At 32.6% G+C, this 19,451-nt stretch overlaps 1 protein-coding gene across 2 annotated transcripts in view; it reads right to left on the reverse strand.

Moving 5' to 3' along the window:
- The window catches only part of LOC128209800 (uncharacterized), a 63,114-nt gene that overhangs the window by 19,420 nt on the left and 24,243 nt on the right, over window positions 1-19,451 (reverse strand). The window contains exon 1 of one of the 2 annotated variants that reach the window (XM_052914017.1): window positions 9,087-9,663. The exons of the other annotated variant lie outside the window; for it this stretch is intronic. Coding sequence (XP_052769977.1) covers window positions 9,087-9,285 — 199 coding nt within the window. The 5' untranslated portion in view covers window positions 9,286-9,663. Of the gene's footprint in view, window positions 1-9,086; window positions 9,664-19,451 lie in introns of those variants that run through there. 2 annotated transcript variants of the gene reach the window in all.

The following is a 19,451-nucleotide window of genomic DNA, read 5'->3' on the forward strand; positions in this document are numbered from 1 at the left end:
CATAGATAATGATACAAACACAGAAAACAAACTATAAAGTGAATTTTGACATGAGAGTGTATAATACAAAATGTAACATATCACACGTAAAAAGTAAAATTGCTAGAAAACACTGGTTACTCCTCTGTTGCGAAAGAAAAACAGTGTGTGTATACCACGTGAAAATTGCGTCATAAATGCTACGTCGGAAGGCAATATTTTGATTTGAAAAAAGACTTCAAACAAAGATAACTTTACTATTTCTTCACCATTTTAAATGAAACATAGCGCAGTCTACGCCGCTTACGGAGCCCCACTTTCGGTCTTTTACCAAAATTTGATTGAGAGTGTAGTTTTTTTAAACACTTCGACAAACCTTTTTACAATACGGCCGTCTGACAGAGCACTGTCAAAACATTATTTTGGAAAAAGGTTTGTCAAAGTGTTTGATGAAACTAATGACCTCGTCAAATTTTGGTAATAAAACACATGCGGGGCTCTTTAAGCGGCATAGACTGTCCTTTGTTTCATTTAAAATGGTGTTGTAAATAAAAAGTTATCTTTGATTTAAGTCTTTATTTTAAGCATTTTTTTGCCTTCCGACGTAGCATATATGACGTAATTTATCACGTGGTATACACACACTGGTAAAGTTAGTTTCATTATTTTTGTTTTCAAATTTGAAGATTTGTATCGGAAAAACATTGCAGTTATGCTTTAGTTCTACGTTTAGGTTGGACGTTTTTATTTCATAGCCAAGTAAGTCAGGGTGTAGTTAGACACGAAGTGATGTGTAGGCACGGTTTGCTAGGGGGCAGGGGCGTTGGCGGGGGCGGGGGCATAATCCCGTGTTGTTGTTTTTTATGCAGGATGCACTTTAGCGCGTTTTCCACTACATTTGTATATTGTTTTAACAAATAAAAAAGATTTATAAGAAAATCGCTAACAAGTTGAAAATACTTTTTTGGCCTGAAGTGCCAACATTGAGCTACGCATCAGAAAGTTTGCATTATAATACAGAACGCATAATGCAAAAATAAATAAATTCTTGGAATTGTTTGCAATTGAAGAACTTATCTGTCAAAACAATTTGTTTCACTTGAACCGTTTACGACACGTTAATTGATAATTTGGCTTTTGTTTCATTCACCTGTTTCGGATTAAAGCTTTGATATTTCACTTAATGGCTTAGAATCTATGCTTTTCACTTTACAAGTGCAGCGTTTATTATTTAATGTCATGCATTCATTGCACCATCGGCAAAAAATATATTTGTGAGCGAAACTTTGCCAAAACGCTTAATAATTCCAGGTTTAATTGAATCATTTGATTATGAAATCTCTGAATTTATTATAGAACGCAAAATCTCTCTTATAATGTTTACAGATAACTTCTGTCTTACATTAACAGAAATCACGTTCGCCAATTACTAGAATAATTAAAAAGTCATCGACTCATGATTCACCCATATTCACTGCTGCTATTAGTATTTTTAAATATGCTTGTTTTCTCTCATGGTATTGTATAACTTGATTGTAAATAATAGAATGCAAAATACTCATTTTGTTCTTTCATGCATGCAATATTGAATTGATTATGAATATTGAATTGATAGGGTTGTATTTATCTTTGTGTTTATAACGATGAGCTGTATATGCTTAAGTTGAATAAACATTCTGTTCTGTTCTGTTCTGTTCTGTTCATGATCCCTTTATACCGCAGCAAATCTTTCTAGTTTTCTACAACATATGCTATATCATAAAAAAATATTTTTTAATATATTAACAATACCATATCACACACTAATTAACAAATGATTACAAGAAAATAAGACTAAACGTATAGGTCAGGCATGGTGATTTTTTATAATGATATATTAATTAAAAACAAATAAAAAAAATCACCATTTCTGTCAGACTTCTTTTTTTCTTCGTCAGCAAATGTATAATGTTTCCCATTGTACATCTACAGAAATCTAGATAAATATTTTAATTATATTGATCAACACTTCGATTTGGTGTTTTTAAATGTATACATACTTAATATACTGTATTAATAAAGTCCTAAAATTAACTTTTGATTTTGTGTATCTTATATATTGCGTTAGTTCGAAAGTGTGAGTTCTAATTAACTCTCTGGTAATTAAAAATCCAAGAAAGTGCAGCATGCACATGGATGCGAAACAGTGGCTCCAGCTCTTTTAGGAGCTGTATATAAAAATAGCTTTTTCCGAGCCAATGACACTTCCGAGCTAGAGCCAAAGAGCGGATATCATTATAAAAAGTAAGTGTGACTCATTATTTTACCTAATATCACGATTATGAGGACTTATATGAGGAGTCGGGGAACGTTCCTTTTGATCTTCACACGTATTTCGGTTATTTTGTAAACATACTGTTTATTGAGTAATAAGAACGATTCGCCCATCAAACACATGCATGTTTACATACAAAAGTAGAACAATTTCAACAATTTCAGCTGAATTTCACTAAAATACTAAAACGTGGAACATGAACCATTCTTTCATTACACGTGGCATTTAACAATACATTTTCGGCTGCTAGACTTGTTTCTGCAGTCTCCATATTGTAGTATCTTTAGTTAGTTTATCTTATACCTATAGTCATAAAACAACTTAAACAACAACAAAAAAACAATTATTGTGTTTGTACCACTATTTGATTGTTTTTGTAAGTGGTACGACTGCTTGCGGACGATTTACGAGAATATAAAGAGTTCACTTAGCGTTAAACAAGTGTATGAGCGCTTAAACCACTCGTGTTTGAATTGTCATAAATAACTTTGCTCGTCATCAAGGGAGAAAGCTAGAAGATAGAGAACTGTTTGAATATTAATTGACTCCTAGTGATTTTGTCTTTATAGATTCGATAAACCCAATTTAAATTACTCTCCCTTATGCTGTCCTCGTCACGTGCCATTGTCACAAGACAGTCCGCGTTCTTTATCTCATGGACTTTCCTGGAAACACGCGTCTCATATCGACACTCTTCATCCTAATTAAACGTTATACTCGTTTGAGTGGCATTTTTACTATCTACTTCAGTTTTCAAAATGCATGTAATAAAAAAGATGTTGACTATAAATTTCTCAAACGTCAATGCCATGCTATGGCTCTGTGTTAAATGATCTCCGAACGAAAGAAATGCCTTTGGCAGACTTTCTGGAAACAACCAATTAAGCATATTTTTGTTAAGAGAATTACCCATACTAATTTCGTCTGTATATAGTCCATTCCATTACAGTTTACTTCTCATGATGAAATATATTAAAACTATACCAATAAAAAGTAACTGACAGCAAACATGCCTAAAACAGTTCAATACTGATGTCCGTTGGGAAAAAACTCATAGGAATGGTACTTTATCATCTTGATAGGAACAAAAAACGATCGTATACTTTCTTAAACAAAGAGATATTCTAAGATGGTAGACCTCTATTCATACGACGCTGCCTTCCTCACTTGCAGGAATACAAATCAGAACCTTTCCATAAAGCCAATGTCAAATTCGGCCTGTTTTGTCTTTTGTTCGGATAAAAGACAATTAATTGTTTATGGAAAGAGTTAAAAGTTAAATGAATTGTAAGGAAACACCGTTTGTATAAGTTTTTAATGGCGTCGGATCATATCGAGGAATGAGAAATTTTATTTGCTTCTCTATTTGATAATTATTAGATATAACGTTTTCGGCCTCATCGCTTGTTCATGTTGTATGACTGTGTCAAAGACGAATCAAGTGAAGAATTATACATATTGGTAATGTGATAAAGCGTTAGTAAATTAGTCCCTAGCCTTTTCTTTGACATACTTGTCAGGAGAACTTCCCTGTTTGATGTATGCGATATGTATTGTATAAGAAAGGGTGGTTTCCTGCAAGCTGCAAATGGTCACAGTAAAAAATGAGGAAAATCCTTTCAAGTTCACACCATACTCATTACACTTCCGTAATAAATCACGAGACTACGTCAATAGGTGTAAATATTTATGCCGCAAATTGAGTAATCCTACTTCATATGGTAATGGAAACGACAAGGACAAGCCCATTATCCATAAAATTGGTTCTCATAAGTGAAGTTACAAAGTCGACACAAAGACGACTTATAGCGCGGAAAGTATAGCGCGGAAAGATTTTCAACGATAATCTTTTTCATAAACGTGCTAGTCACACTAGTGTATGTGTCCTACCAATATGTTTCACTAAGTTAAAGGCAATTACTCTGTTCCAACTAAGTAAAATCTTGCTCTCCAACATCATTCCAGAGGCTTTCTAGGACAACGGGAATTCGAGCATCGCGTGTCATAAGACTTCAGCAAAAAGAGACTAGAGGAAATACATTTCACTCCCCATCCCTCAAAGTTGGTGAAAACAATGGTGTCATATTTTAATTAAATGAAGTGGTGACGTTTTGTCGTTTGCTCAACAGAATACAGTATTTACCAAATACGCATAAATGCCAACATCAGATTTTTTTTATTTTAGGTTGTCATATTTAGTGATTGCCTCGTGAAATTACCTTTGAACAACATATCATAATGACAGCATATCATAAACACGGCCTGTAAACGCCAGCTCCACCACTTTACGGTGGTGCAAAGAAAAAGAGCTGTCGACACTTCCGTGGTGGAGCTGTGCCCTATGTTTACATGAACAAACGTGAGTATGATTTATATTTTATTTGATAATTTCATTTTACTGACATATTTCGAAAATCGGAGAATGTGGTACCGTGTAAGAACACTTCTACTGTAGGCTGGTTACTATTTCGTTTCAATATTGTGCAAACTGTGGTGTCAGGAGCTTTCCTCCCGAATCGGACTTGTGCATATTTTGTGATCTGATTGGCATAGCAAGTACATGTCGGTGCTTACACACCCCGTAAGAACATTCTCACGCATGCAAACATAACCGTAATGTATAGTACTTATGCCGGAACACAACAAAACTGATAAGCACTTCTTAAAAAGGAAAAATGCACATATTTATAAAAGTGGTGGCGCTGTTGCCCTAGTGGTGGCGCTATCGAGTATGTTTTGCACTCGAAGTAATATAAAAAGTTAACGCTTTTGGAATGAATACAAAATTTGCTATGTTTATCATTCATTGAACATTATGCTGGTTATGCATACTACTTGCGGAAACAAACTTCTACGCGAACTATCTTAACCTTACTGAAAACTATTTCGAAAACAAACGGCTAGGTGCTGTTAATTTTACAATATAAATATAAGTATCTATCATGTGTGTCCAGTACGGATAGAAAATCCGACCCGAGTGCACGCGTGTAAGCCGGTAAAGAGGTTTACCGAGTTACCGGCCACGTAGCGTGACCGAAGGACCGATTTTTCTTTCCGTACTGGAAAAACATGATTGATATTTTTTCTTGCATATCTAAAATTATCAATTTGTGGAAGAATTGAGGTAAAAAACGCACTTTTGTACATTTTACCAAAAAGCGCGTGAAACCTTGTTTACTGACGTCATAAAGCGCAGTAATTTTAAATCACTATTGATGTCAAATAGTAACTATTTAAATCGCGTTATTACGATTGTTCATTATCTATTTGAATTAATTGCATACTTATAATTGATTGCGCTTTATTGAAATGAAATAATGTACTTTTCATAAACCATACAATAAAAGAAATAAGAAGTAGCGCGTTGTGGCGCATAACTCATCTTACATGGTGGTGTAAGATGCGTTTTTCCAGCACTGGTCAAATGACCGGGAACACACGTTCGGTATGCAAAAATACCTCTCTCATAACCGGATCCACATGATAGATACTTATAGTTATATGGTAAAATTAACAGCACCTAGCCATTTATTTTCGAAATAGTTTTCAGTAAGGTTACGGTAGTTCGCGTAGAGTAGTTCGCGTAGAGTTTTGTTTCCGCAAGTATTATGCATAACCAGCATAATGTTCAATGAATAATAAACATAGCAACTTTTGTATTCATTCCAAAAGCGTTTACATTTTATATTACTTCAAGCGCAAAACATACTCGATAGCGCCACCACTAGGGCAACAGCGCCACCACTTTTATAAATATGTGCATTTTTCCTTTTTAAGAAGTGCTTATCAGTTTTGTTGTGTTCCGGCATAAGTACTATACATAACAGTTATGTTTGCATGCGTGAGAATGTTCTTACGGGGTGTGTAAGCATCGAAATGTACTTTCTATGCAATCAGATCACAAAATATGTACCAGTTCGATTCGGGAGAAAAGCTCCTGACACCACAGTTTGCACAATATTGAAACGAAATAGTAACCAGCCTACAGTAGAAGTGTTCTTACACGGTACCACATTCTCCGATTTTCGAAATATGTCAGTAAAATGAAATTATCAAATAAAATATAAATCATACTCACGTTTGTTTATGTAAATATAGGGCACAGCTCCACCACGGAAGTGTCGACAGCTCTTTTTCTTTGTACCACCGTAAAGTGGTGGAGCTGGCGTTTAGAGGCCGTGATAAAGCCAATACAGATTTTAAGTTCATGTCAACAAACTATGTGTATAACAATCTTGTTGGAAAGAACAGCCGTGTGTAACGAATACATATTTGAGATAGGACTCGTTTGCTTATTGTTTTTCTTACCCGAGAAGAAGGTGAGCTGAAATTGTTTTGCTTATGCAGTCCTTTTATGCTATCTGTTTTCACACATACTGGTTAATTCTAAGTTTCTGTCCTCGCATTGAATCGTTTGTACATCCAATTTTATGGGACTTGTACTTAATCTTTCGTCGCATATTCAAATGTATATAATCATATAATAAATGCACCATTCCTTTTCATTCCAAATGCTGTAAACGTGTTTTGTTACATAAATGAACTTCGAATATTTGAGAACGCAAAATTAAATTGAAATTTAACCGTTGGACACTGGATGCCCCATCATACTTGTCGAAAGAATGTCCCTATGTGCGCAATTAATAACAAAGTGTCAGTTTCTGTAAATGTTCGCAGTATTAGTATTTCACGAAGTTGTACAAAATTATAGTGTTCAGCTGTAAGAGAATAAGCCTTTTCTTCTTTTTTAAGATATACATCTTACGACGGCCTTCCACAGTCACATATGGTCGTTTAAAGAACCAAAAACAAAATAATGTTTTTTTCTTTAGTTTTGAGGTTAAATATTAAAGTGACACTCTTATTCAAAATCAATCATACACATGTACAACAAACATTAATTTTGACTGATAAACCTTTAACTACTTACTAAATAATGCATTTATTGAAAACATTAATTACTGATAACACGATTATAACCGTGTATTTAATAGCTGAAAACGCAAGAATATTAAATGATTGGTGAATGCTAAAAGATTTACTGTGGTCTACTTTAGTTCTCATAAGGTAAAAATACCGTGTTTAATGCTCATTTCTTTCAAATCAAACTCGGTATCCTTCATAAGAACCATTGTTTTCGACATGTATTCATCCTTTTTGGAATATTAAAATAATATTACTAATTGTGGAAAATCTTTTCTTGGAGTAAAAATGCATCTTTAAATAAGCATTATACATATATCCATTGCGACATGACTTTGTGTAGCTGTAATAAGAAGTTGAGCAAATTTTACGAAAGAAGATTTTATCAGATTTCCAATCCAAAGGCCTTTTTCCGGAAATGTCTTTTTACAAAATTAATATGTTTTTGTGTCAAAACAGTCAGTTCTACCCAATTAACAATGGCTTGAGGCTTTGTGGCGACTGCAGCTATTTCAAGAAAGAAATTTTCACTTTTGTAACCAGGAAATTAATTGAATCCATCATTTTTCATTATTTTATATAGTTGATTAGATAGTCTTTGGCATTTTGACACAAAACATATTTATATTGTCGAAAGGCTTTTCTGAAAAAGTGCAAATGCTTTTTGATCAAATATTTGATCGAATCTTCTTTCGTAAAATTTGCTCAACTCCTTATTACCCCAGAACATGTCGCAACTTTTAGGATTTATGTTTTACTCCCGAAAATGGTTGTTCCTAAATATTATATAAAACATGAATGCATTTTTATTTTATTTTTTGAATTTCGAGCATCTGTTAAAATATGTGATCATCTAAATTCGAAAATCCGTTAAATACAATACGTGGCTTCGTAAGTATGGGTTAATATGCACACACTTTGTTTGGTAATTAATAATTCGAATCAGTGCTGCTTAAAGATCACATAATTTGCCAAAACCTTTAGCACCAGTTAACAGATGGGTTCCACGCATATCATGCAGTTGTTCAGGCAAAAGTGACATTACGGAAAACTCCAACTATGTTACTCCATTATCAAACCGTCTAATAACACCTTCTTGCATAAACAAAAGCATTGGGCTGTAATACAGAGTTGTCTATTTTGCAAATGTACGTGTAGCGTTTTCCTTTGACCCTTATGCCATTATACAGTATGTGTTTCGCTGCCTCCTGGTCCCCATTGCATTATTGTAGCTACTTCATGTTCGTTTCTCCTATACCTAATTACCTATACTCATTAAACAATTATCAATTATTGTGTCTGTGCCGTTATCTAATCGTTTCTGTAAGTGGTACAATTACATGCTGAAGAGACAGTCGTACATATATATTCAGGAACATGTTTAACACATTTATCTGTTTTGAAAACATGTCCATTCAAGAGGAAAGTAACAGATTCTGACGGATAAATTGAATTAAAGTGCACTGAACGCTAATAGGGAAGGCATAGTATGTAATCTGGTTTAAGGGCATTCAAATCAAAGGGGAAAACCAAAGAGACAATCAACAAGACGAAAACATATTCCAGATCAGTTTTGTTTTCAAATACGTTTGTAAGTAAATGTTGTGGGAACCACATTGGAGTTGTCAGTTAAAACAATTGAGTTTACTGTGGGTAAAATAAGTTTTCGGGGGCTCACACGTGTCAGAACAAGTTAACCATTAACCCTCATAGGAGATGGCAGGCCAAAAATGCCGAAAATTGTTGAGATGCGATTGATCTTAATTGGTTTACAGTGAATGCTATGTTACTGCGATAATATCACAATAGTTTCGGGCGTATTATCTTAACGCTGTCCTAATTCTAGTTTTTATTTATCCCTAATACTGACCTTTACATTTTCCATTGTCACAAACGAATCCGAAAATTATATCACATGGGCTTTCCTGGGAACACGCTTCACCAATCAAAATGCATCTTAAATCACCGTTTAATTCTTTTGAATTGCATTTGTAACTGTAAACTTTAGTTTGCAAAATGCATGTTAGAATAAGGATGTTGATATTAAGTTTTCCAAACGTTAAAGCCATGTTAATGTTCTGTCAAAAATTACCTCCAAACTAAAACAGTTCGGAAGGAAATGCCCATGGCAGACTTTTCTGAAACAATCCTTTTACGCATAATAGATATCGAGAATAATCTTAAATATTTCATCTGCATCACAAACCTTTCGAGATGTCCATTTCATTAGCATATGCTTTGAATAAATGTATAAGCACTCCACCAATAAAACATTCTTATAACACACTTGCCTAAAACAATCCAATATAATGTCCTTTGGAGGGATCTCTTTGGAGCTGTATCAAGTTAACTCAATAAGAACAAACCACCATCGCATACTTTCCTAAAACAATTCCATACTAGTGTACAGAGAGAACTACTAAAATGTTATCCTCTTTCCAAAGTCATTTAAGACGCTGCCGTTCTTACATGCAGGAATACGAATTAGAATATTTCCGGAAATCCAATGTCAGGTCTAGCGAAAGGATGAGGACATTGCTTCGCATAAGTTGTAGGTAAAAGACAATTTGGCGTTCCCTATAATAATTGATGGTTTAATGGGACTGTAGGAACCACTGTTTTTGTTAGGATCATACCATGGAATGAAATCGAAAAGGTTGCATCTGCATCCTAATTTAATAACAGTTAGAATCTTGTCGTCTTAACCCGAAGTTACGGCTGTAGGATTGTGAAAAGAATGGAAGAAAGAAAAATTATACAAAACTAGAAAACTATACAACTAGCCAATTATACAACTAGACAATTATACAACTATACAATTATACAACTAGCCAATTATACAACTAGACAATTATACAACTAGACAATTATACAACTACACAACTATACAACTAGACAATTATACAACTAGACAATTATACAACTAGACAACTATACAACTAGACAATTATACAACTAGACAATTATACAACTAGACAATTATACAACTAGCCAATTATACAACTAGACAATTATACAACTAGCCAATTATACAACTAGCCAATTATACAACTAGACAATTATACAACTAGACAATTATACAACTAGAGAAATTATACAACTAGACAACTATACAACTAGACAATTATACAACTATACAATTATACAAATTTACAATTATACAACTAGACAACTATACAACTAGACAATTATACAACTAGACAACTATACAACTATACAACTATACAATTATACAACTAGACAATTATACAACTAGACAATTATACAATTATACAACTAGACAATTATACAACTACACAATTATACAACTAGCCAATTATACAACTAGCCAATTATACAACTAGCCAATTATACAACTAGACAATTATACAACTAGACAATTATACAACTAGACAATTATACAACTAGATAACAATACAACTAGCCAATTATACAACTAGCCAATTATACAACTAGACAATTATACAACTAGCCAATTATACAACTAGACAATTATACAACTAGACAATTATACAACTAGACAACTATACAACAAGACAATTATACAACTAGATAACTATACAACTAGACAATTATACAAGTATACAATTATACAACTAGACAATTATACAACTAGCCAATTATACAACTAGCCAATTATACAACTAGACAATTATACAACTAGACAAGTATACAACTAGACAACTATACAACTAGACAATTATACAACTAGCCAATTATACAACTAGCCAATTATACAACTAGACAATTATACAACTAGCCAATTATACAACTAGCCAATTATACAACTAGACAACTATACAACTAGACAATTATACAACTAGCCAATTATACAACTAGACAATTATACAACTAGACAATTATACAACTAGACAATTATACAACTAGAGAACTATACAACTAGACAATTATACAACTAGACAATTATACAGCTAGACAATTATACAACTAGACAATTATACAACTAAACAACTATACAACTAGACAATTATACAACTAGACAACTATTCAACTAGACAATTATACAACAATTATACAACTAGACAACAAGCCAATTATGCAACTAGCCAATTATACAACTAGACAATTATACAACTAGACAATTATACAACTAGACAATTATACAAAACTAGAAAACTAGCCAATTATACAACTAGCCAATTATACAAATATACAACTAGACAATTATACAACTAGACAATTATACAACTAGACAATTATACAATTAGACAATTATACAACTAGACAATTATACAACTAGACAATTATACAACTAGACATTTATACAACTATACAACTAGAGAATTATACAACTAGACAACTAGACAATTATACAACTATACAATTAAACAACTATATAACTAGACAACTAGACCACTAAATAATGAGACTACTCACAACTAAACTTCTAGACAATTAGACAACTGTATAACTAGACAAATAGACAACTACATAATTATACAACTTAGCAACTAAACTGCTAGACAATTCGACAACTATATAACTAGACAACTAGACCACTAGACTACTACTTCACAACTACATGTATACAAATATACAACTGGTCATATAGTCAACTAAACAACAAGACAAGAGTAAAAATAAAAGCTGACGAACTGCTTTAATTTAAAGGATGTTTTCTCATCTTTTTCAGAGTTCGCCTAACGCTTCTAAACTCATGGATCATTCCCGCAGGTAGTGTTGTTATAATAAAAATAATCTCGACATTTTATTCGTTGAAGAATATTTAAAGTAGAAGACATAGACTAAACACGTATTGTTTTACATCTTTGGCTTGTATTCAATTTGTGTTTACAACAGATACACGACTGGCTTATTTATCTTTATTGTGTTCGATTTACAATTCCAGTCAGGTCTTATATATGCTCGGTTAAGACCTGTTTCTTGCATACTCGTAAAAACAGAACTTCTATTGTCTGAAACATCAGTGTTTCTTGCAAAGAAAGCAGAAATACTCTTTTCAAACATACCAGTCTTTCTATGTTTCTAATTTCCTTATGTAATTGTTACCAACAGAATAGAAATTAGCCCGTTAGTCATTGGTCTACTCCGACCTATTTGTCGGAAAAATGTCATTGTATACAAGAGTATAACAAAGTGACAATTTCATCAAAGACTAAAAGCTATGTTTAACGAACTTGTTTATGTAGTGTTCATCTTCAAGAGAATGAGCGTTTTCTTCTTCAACCAATTTGTTAATATGTTGTCCATGTGTAATATTATGAATAAAGCAATTCTATATGACCTAAAGGTTATAACTCACAGATCAACTATGGTCATAGTGAGTGGCAAGCATTCTGGTTTGGGGGTAAAGCCATAATTAAACTGATTATGCACAATTCACACAATGAACTCTATTCCTGTAAGAATATGTCAAGTAATTTCAGGATTATACGTGACGTGAGCCTGTAAATCTTACTTCGAAATACAATGGAAACTACTTGGACAAGCCAATTCGTCATACTGGTTCAACTAAGTGTAGTCTGACACAAAGACGACCTCTAGATTGGATGTTTTACACAATATTCTTTCAAAAGGGTATGAGTATAACCTTAAAAATCGTGATAACCTATCTTTTCATGTATATTGAAGTCCTTCAAAATAACCTCTTATATTTCCTCATGTCATTGTATGTGAACGTTTCCATAAGTCAATTCCATACACATGAACTTTGAGAAATTGTTTCAGTCCCTTTTGGAACAACTGACAGTAAGCACTACTAAAATTATACAATATTGATGTCGCGTGGCGAAAATATCTTGTGAACGAGTAATACAAAACCGATATCATTCTTTCTTAAATCAATCCCATATAATTGTACATACAGACCACCTGTATGCAAAGTCATTAAGACGCTGTTTTACCAACTGGAATAGGAATCGCAATTTATCCGGGAATCCAATGTCAGTTATAGGGAAAGTTGAGGACTTGCTCAGAGAAGATTTCAAATTATAGCATTGTGTGGTAAACACTTTTGCAACATTTTATTGGGTCATGAGTGTTATTAAATAATTACTAAAAGCAATAAAGCAATGAAGCAATTTATTTTATAGCCAGTAAAAAGAGTAGTTATAAAAAGTATTTTTAATTTCTGAACATAAAGTACATACATTCTTGGAATCGTATTTTCTTTTCTTTTTTGAATAACTTACCTGTCAAAACAATTTGTATAGTTAGTCAGTATCATCTGGTCTTAACCGTAGTTTAAATTTATGATAATTGGGCTTGCCCATGTAGGCTTCATTGTATTATTAGAATATAGAAAATTTACAGATCCAATCTCCGCACAACATATTTCTGAGCTTTTTATTATAGAGTTTTTGCATATTTTTTAATTTCTTAAAAACACTATTTGTGAGCGAACGTTTGCCAAATATTCAATTTTTTTAGTTTGATGGAATCATTATTAATTCTGATATTTCTTATTTTAAAGAATGTAAAAATCCTCGTAAAATGTTTTCAAATATCTTCTGTCTAACAAGAACCACGTTCAGATTATGAATGGAATACACTAGAAAACATCGAAGTTAAGTTTGTAAATGATTCTTCTACGAGTAGCTAGGGTAAACGTGTTTGCCATATTGTAACATGTTATGCACTATTGGTCAGACATGGTTATTATTTTATTTATTTTTTCATTTTTTTTGTATCTTATACTACGTTGTTGTGTATATGGTAAGTTAATTACATTTTTAAAGGTTTTGGTAATTAATAATTCAAAACACTATTGTATACATACCTCGGGATGTGCAAAAGCTTTTAGTTACTGCTAGCTGATGGGTATCATGCATACCAAGCATCTTTTGCATACCTATTTGACACTGAGGAGAACTCCAGAATTAAAAGCAATGTAACTCCATTATCCAATTAGACCTTATTAGTTACAATTAGGTTTTGCATAACAACTCATAATTCTCACATAAAACTAACGAATGACACTGTGCAGTAATACTAAAACATGAACATATGACAAAATGGAAATAATTGTCCTATTTTACTGATCTCTTACCATTTGAAGGCAGAACCACAAACATTATTAATAATCCTCATTGCCCACTGTGACATAGATAGCTATTTTTTTGTCATTTTGAAGCGGGTATTGAAAAATAAACACAAAAAGTTTATGTTGAACTTGGCATCACAGACAAAGGAATTTGCCCTGAAACTGTGCGCGATATGCTGTTAGTATATTAAGAATTCGTCATTATAATACTTGTTCCATAGACTTTACAAATTTGTTCTGATTCGCCCCGGCCCTTGCTCGATATTGAATTATCTTATCCATATAAAGCAATAAAATTAACGAGTTGAAATCTAGCGTGACCGCCCTTGCTGAAAATCGTACATGTAAATATAACTAGTCTACATGCGCCTATAATAATTATATTTTGGCTCTGTTGTGTTCATTTGTTTGTGGTTCCTTCAGATTGTCTGTTTAGCATTGACCTTGGAACCTTATGCCAATATACAGTAAGTGTTTCGCTGCATCCTGGTTTCTATTGTTTTATTGTAGTTACTTTATGTTTGCTTCTCTAATACCTATAGTCATTAAATAATTAGCAATATTTTGATCGTGTTTGTAAGTTACAATTGTATGTTGACGAGAAAGTGGAAAAAAATCAGGAATATGTTCAAGATGTTTTGCTGTTTTGAACACATGTTGAGTAATGAATATAGTAACAGTTTCAGGGGTGTTTTAGAATTTCAGTGCAATGGGCACTAAAGGGAAAGGCCCGGTAACTAAGAATATCTTTTATCTTGTTGAATTGCATAAAGATAAAAGCAAACAATAAAAAGACACTGACACACCAGGCCAATCACAATACTAATCAGTTGTAATCATTTTAATATTGTATTTCAATAAATGATCTTGCATTTGGATGGTGGGCGAAAAAAGGAATTCACTGGGGATTAAACCCACTTTTAAACATTCAACCCGATAGTCGTCCTAACATTATATGTATAAACATAGCAATATTAAACCTACGAGAACGGTTGAAATGCGGCTAATTTAAAATGTTCCATTGAGAATACTTTGCTCCAATAGTTTCCGTTGTATTTTAGTATTCATAATTCGTTCATGTTTCTTTTCTAGTACTGACCATCGCATGTACATCGTCACAAACGAGTCGGAAGTCTTTATCACATTAACTTTTCTGTGAACAACATACCAATCAACAATCTACATCCTATTTGAAAGTTTAATTCTCTATAGTTGTCAGGTTGACTTCAGTATGAAATATGCATATAATTGAAGATGTTGTTGATGTCCAAACGACAAACTCCATGTTTTTATTCTGTGAGAAATTGTCTCAAACTTAAATCATGTTTGAATGGAAATACCGATGGCAGACTTTCCTTTAATATTCTTATTTTTCATTTTTTTTTGTATTACAAGAACAAGAATTACACCCAATAGTTCATATGTATGGTGAACAGTTTTTTTTAAAGTCTATTCGATACTTGTGTTCTTTAGTTAGATACTAATATCCTTTTGAGGGAACCATTGTAGTAATAAACTATATCAAATTTACAAATATATTGTTATATAAACCGATCGCCTACTTTCGTTAATTATTTCCTTACTTTTGTTCAATGAGACGTTCTCAAATAAAACACCTCTGTACGTAGTCATTTTGAATGCTCATTCGGCATATACTCCTGTGTCCGAGGAGATGGCATGCATTATCTTAATGTTTAGTTGGTTATATTCGAGTTCTACATTAATGTGTGACCCATTGCTACAAAGTAACTTTTCTCGATTGGAAATAAATGCTTACATCCGTTACAGGCATATACATTTTTATTTCTATCACAGTACTGGATTATTTTTACGAATAAAGTAATTAATTACTGGTTGCATTAGGCATTTTGAACACTTCTGATACACATGTTGACATACTGACAGTGAGTCAAAACGAAACGGAGAGACGAAGTTTGTTTTGATGTTTCTTAAACAGCCTTTGCAGCCATCAGTCACTGGTGTTGTGGTTATAGTCCCTTTATGCAAACACGGTTTGATCCTGGTGAAAATATATCTTATATTATTGTTTTGCAATTTCCTTTTTTTTTGGTATTTTATTTTTTATGACGTTCAATTGCATATTACAATATATCACATTGATATGTATTTCAACAGTTTCAGATACATATATTTTTATTTACTTCAAAATTGCTGCTTATTTTGCATTTAAGGACAATATTTCTTTTATAAACATCAATACATGTTTTTACTCTTGCAAACCTCCTCGAAATAAAGTGTTTAAGTAAATATTTACTTTACATTAGAACTATTTTGTATGGGAGTGAATACGCTTGGAGTGCCTATATATGACAATGTTGTAAAACAATCATAAATCTATGACCCAGTTTTTAGATTTTCTCCATCGTTTGAAATTTCCTTTAAGAAGTTTTATTATATAATAATGCTGCTGGTGCTCACATGAGCTATAGAGCGATAGAGCTTTATGCGCTCTTACACTGTCTTACTAACATACTTACTTACACTTAATAAAATCTTGTCCGTTATAGGGAAATGCGGAGGCCGTTAGTCTGAAGGGTTTGAATTTAAAGTACAACTGTTACCATCATTTGTTAAGGCCAAAGAGTGTTTTATTATAAGCGATAAAGCCAAAAGAGCTGTGAAGGCAATTTCATAGTCCAGTCTCGGAAAATCATATTATAATAAAATAACAAAAAGTGCAAATATAAATAAATTCTAGGAATTGATTGCAACTGTTAAACAATTTATCTATCGAAACCATTTGTTTAATTAGAACCGTTTACGACTTGTTTGTTTATGATTTGGCTTTTGTTTCTCCCAACCTTTTCTGAATTAAAGCTTTGATATTTCACATAATTGCTTAGAATATAAAAATTCGACAATTTCCTTCACTTGCCAGGTGCAGCGTTAATCAGAGACCCGATACATTCATTGCAAAAACAGTAAAAGGTATATTCATGAGCGAAACTTTCCAACATATATAACGCAACATCGCTCTTGAAAGTTTTACAAATAACTTCTGTCAAGCAGGAATCACTTTCGCCAGTTACTGGAATAAGTCATTAATTTGGAATCCATACAAACCTCCGCATATCAATCTGAATGTTTAAAAAATATCCGTTCCATTTGAAATCAACAGATTGCTCTAAAAGGTTTTGTTTCTTTATTTGTTAAATATTGCTTCAAAACAGATGTTTTTAATGTGCTTGCTTGTATTAAAGCATCTTTTATCGTTTCATTAAAAAAAAAAATATTACATGTTTAATATATTAAAGTGACCCAGAATAATTTCATAATATTTCCCCTGAATTTCAACTTTTCAAGAAGTCAATTCCATACATATGAACTTTAAGAAAACGTATGTTTACTTTTTGGAACAATACGAATTGAAAACTGGCTGTAAGAATTCCAATTAATCATTATTTTCAGGTTCAATGGGATGTCTCTGATACAAATGTATTAAAGAATGTTAATTATTATTATTATTATTATTATTATTATTATTATTATTATTAAATCTAATGTATCTTATATGCTGCGTTGTTGGTTAAATACTACTTTATACACACGTTTTGGTAATCAATAATAAAAAAATAGTGTTGCATACAAACAACAGGATAGGCAAAAGCTTTTAGTACCTTGACGCTGTTGGGTACCATGCATGCCAAGCAATGTGTTTTATACAATTCTGACACATAGAGGGACTCGAAAATTGGAAACAATGTTACTCCATAATCCATTTAGCTAAAATTAGGTTCTTGTATAGAAACAACAAATTATTCTTACATTAACCAAAGAATAACACGGTGCTGTAATACTGAATTGCCCTTTAGCTGATAAACATTTGGCAAATAGGGAGCAATTTTCACATTGCATTGACAATTTCAAGGCTGAACATCCAAACAATTATTTATCATGAAACAATGAAAACAATAGGGACATGCCCAGTAGTAAAACTCTAAAAAGTAAAACTTGTTTACAGGCACATTACAAGGGATCTAACGACAATAAACAAGAGACACAAATATGTAAAAAAAAAACATACACAATTACAAACACCACACACAGATCATACACGCATCAAACTATTTTTACCGATATATGATGGGGTTACCGCCTTAAAATGGTAAGTGAAAACAAGTTCACTGGAACACTATTCTACTGTGGACTTGAACTAGTTTGTGTGGCCATAATATCACTTGTTCCAACATTTATCAACTATAATAAACATAACATCGAATAGTCTTATTCCAATATGTTTGTGTGCTGTGTTTTACTGATTTATGTGTCTCCTGTGTTTTGCATCGACCTTTAAACCTAATGCCAATATACAGTCAGTGTTTCGCTGCCTCCTGGTTCCCGTTGATTTATAGTAGTTAATAAATATGTTCGCTTCTCTCATACCTTTAGTAATTAAACACTTTACATTTATTATTTCTTTGTCGCTTTTTGACCGTTATTTTAAGTGGAACAATTGCATGCTGACAAGATAATCGGAATACGTAAACAGGTTTAAATGTTTTGAAAGCATCTTCAGTCTTGAGAACAGTAACAGCTTCTGGATCGTACTTGAATTTCAGTGCATTTGACATTACCAAGAAAGGCCAAGTAGCAAAACCGTATATGTATTTGGTTCTATGGTATATAGATAAAAACAATCAATAATTTATCAAACAAAAGACATTAACACATAACACTTCAGTTAAAACCTATAAAATATCGCTATTTACTAAATATTCGGGTTCCCGCATTGGAACGTTGGGCGAGAAACAATACAACCTACAAGAACTGTTAAAATGCGGCTGATTTTAATAAAGCCCTATATAATCTTTGCTACATGGGTTGTTCCATTAGGTTCGATTCAACACATATTACTCTAGTACTGAATTTTACGTGTAACAGTGTCAAAAGTGAGTCAGAAGACGTTATCACATGAACTTTCGTGGGAACACGCAATTTAGTACTAATAATCTTTTGGGGGAAATGCTTTATACAACAATCGCATAATTTCCTCAAACAATTCCATACTATTGTACAAAAAGACTACCTCTGTGCATAATCAGTAAGACTCATTCCGCATGTAGCTCACATGCTCGAACTATATATACGGAACGGGCTCAAATTTCAAAAGAGTGAAAAATATCAACTTGATATTTTCACTGCTTGAAAGAGTGAGATATATATTTTTTTTATTTCAATGATCAATCTCTA

The sequence above is a fragment of the Mya arenaria genome, chromosome 11, assembly GCF_026914265.1.
Source record: "Mya arenaria isolate MELC-2E11 chromosome 11, ASM2691426v1".
Classification (NCBI taxonomy): domain Eukaryota; kingdom Metazoa; phylum Mollusca; class Bivalvia; order Myida; family Myidae; genus Mya; species Mya arenaria.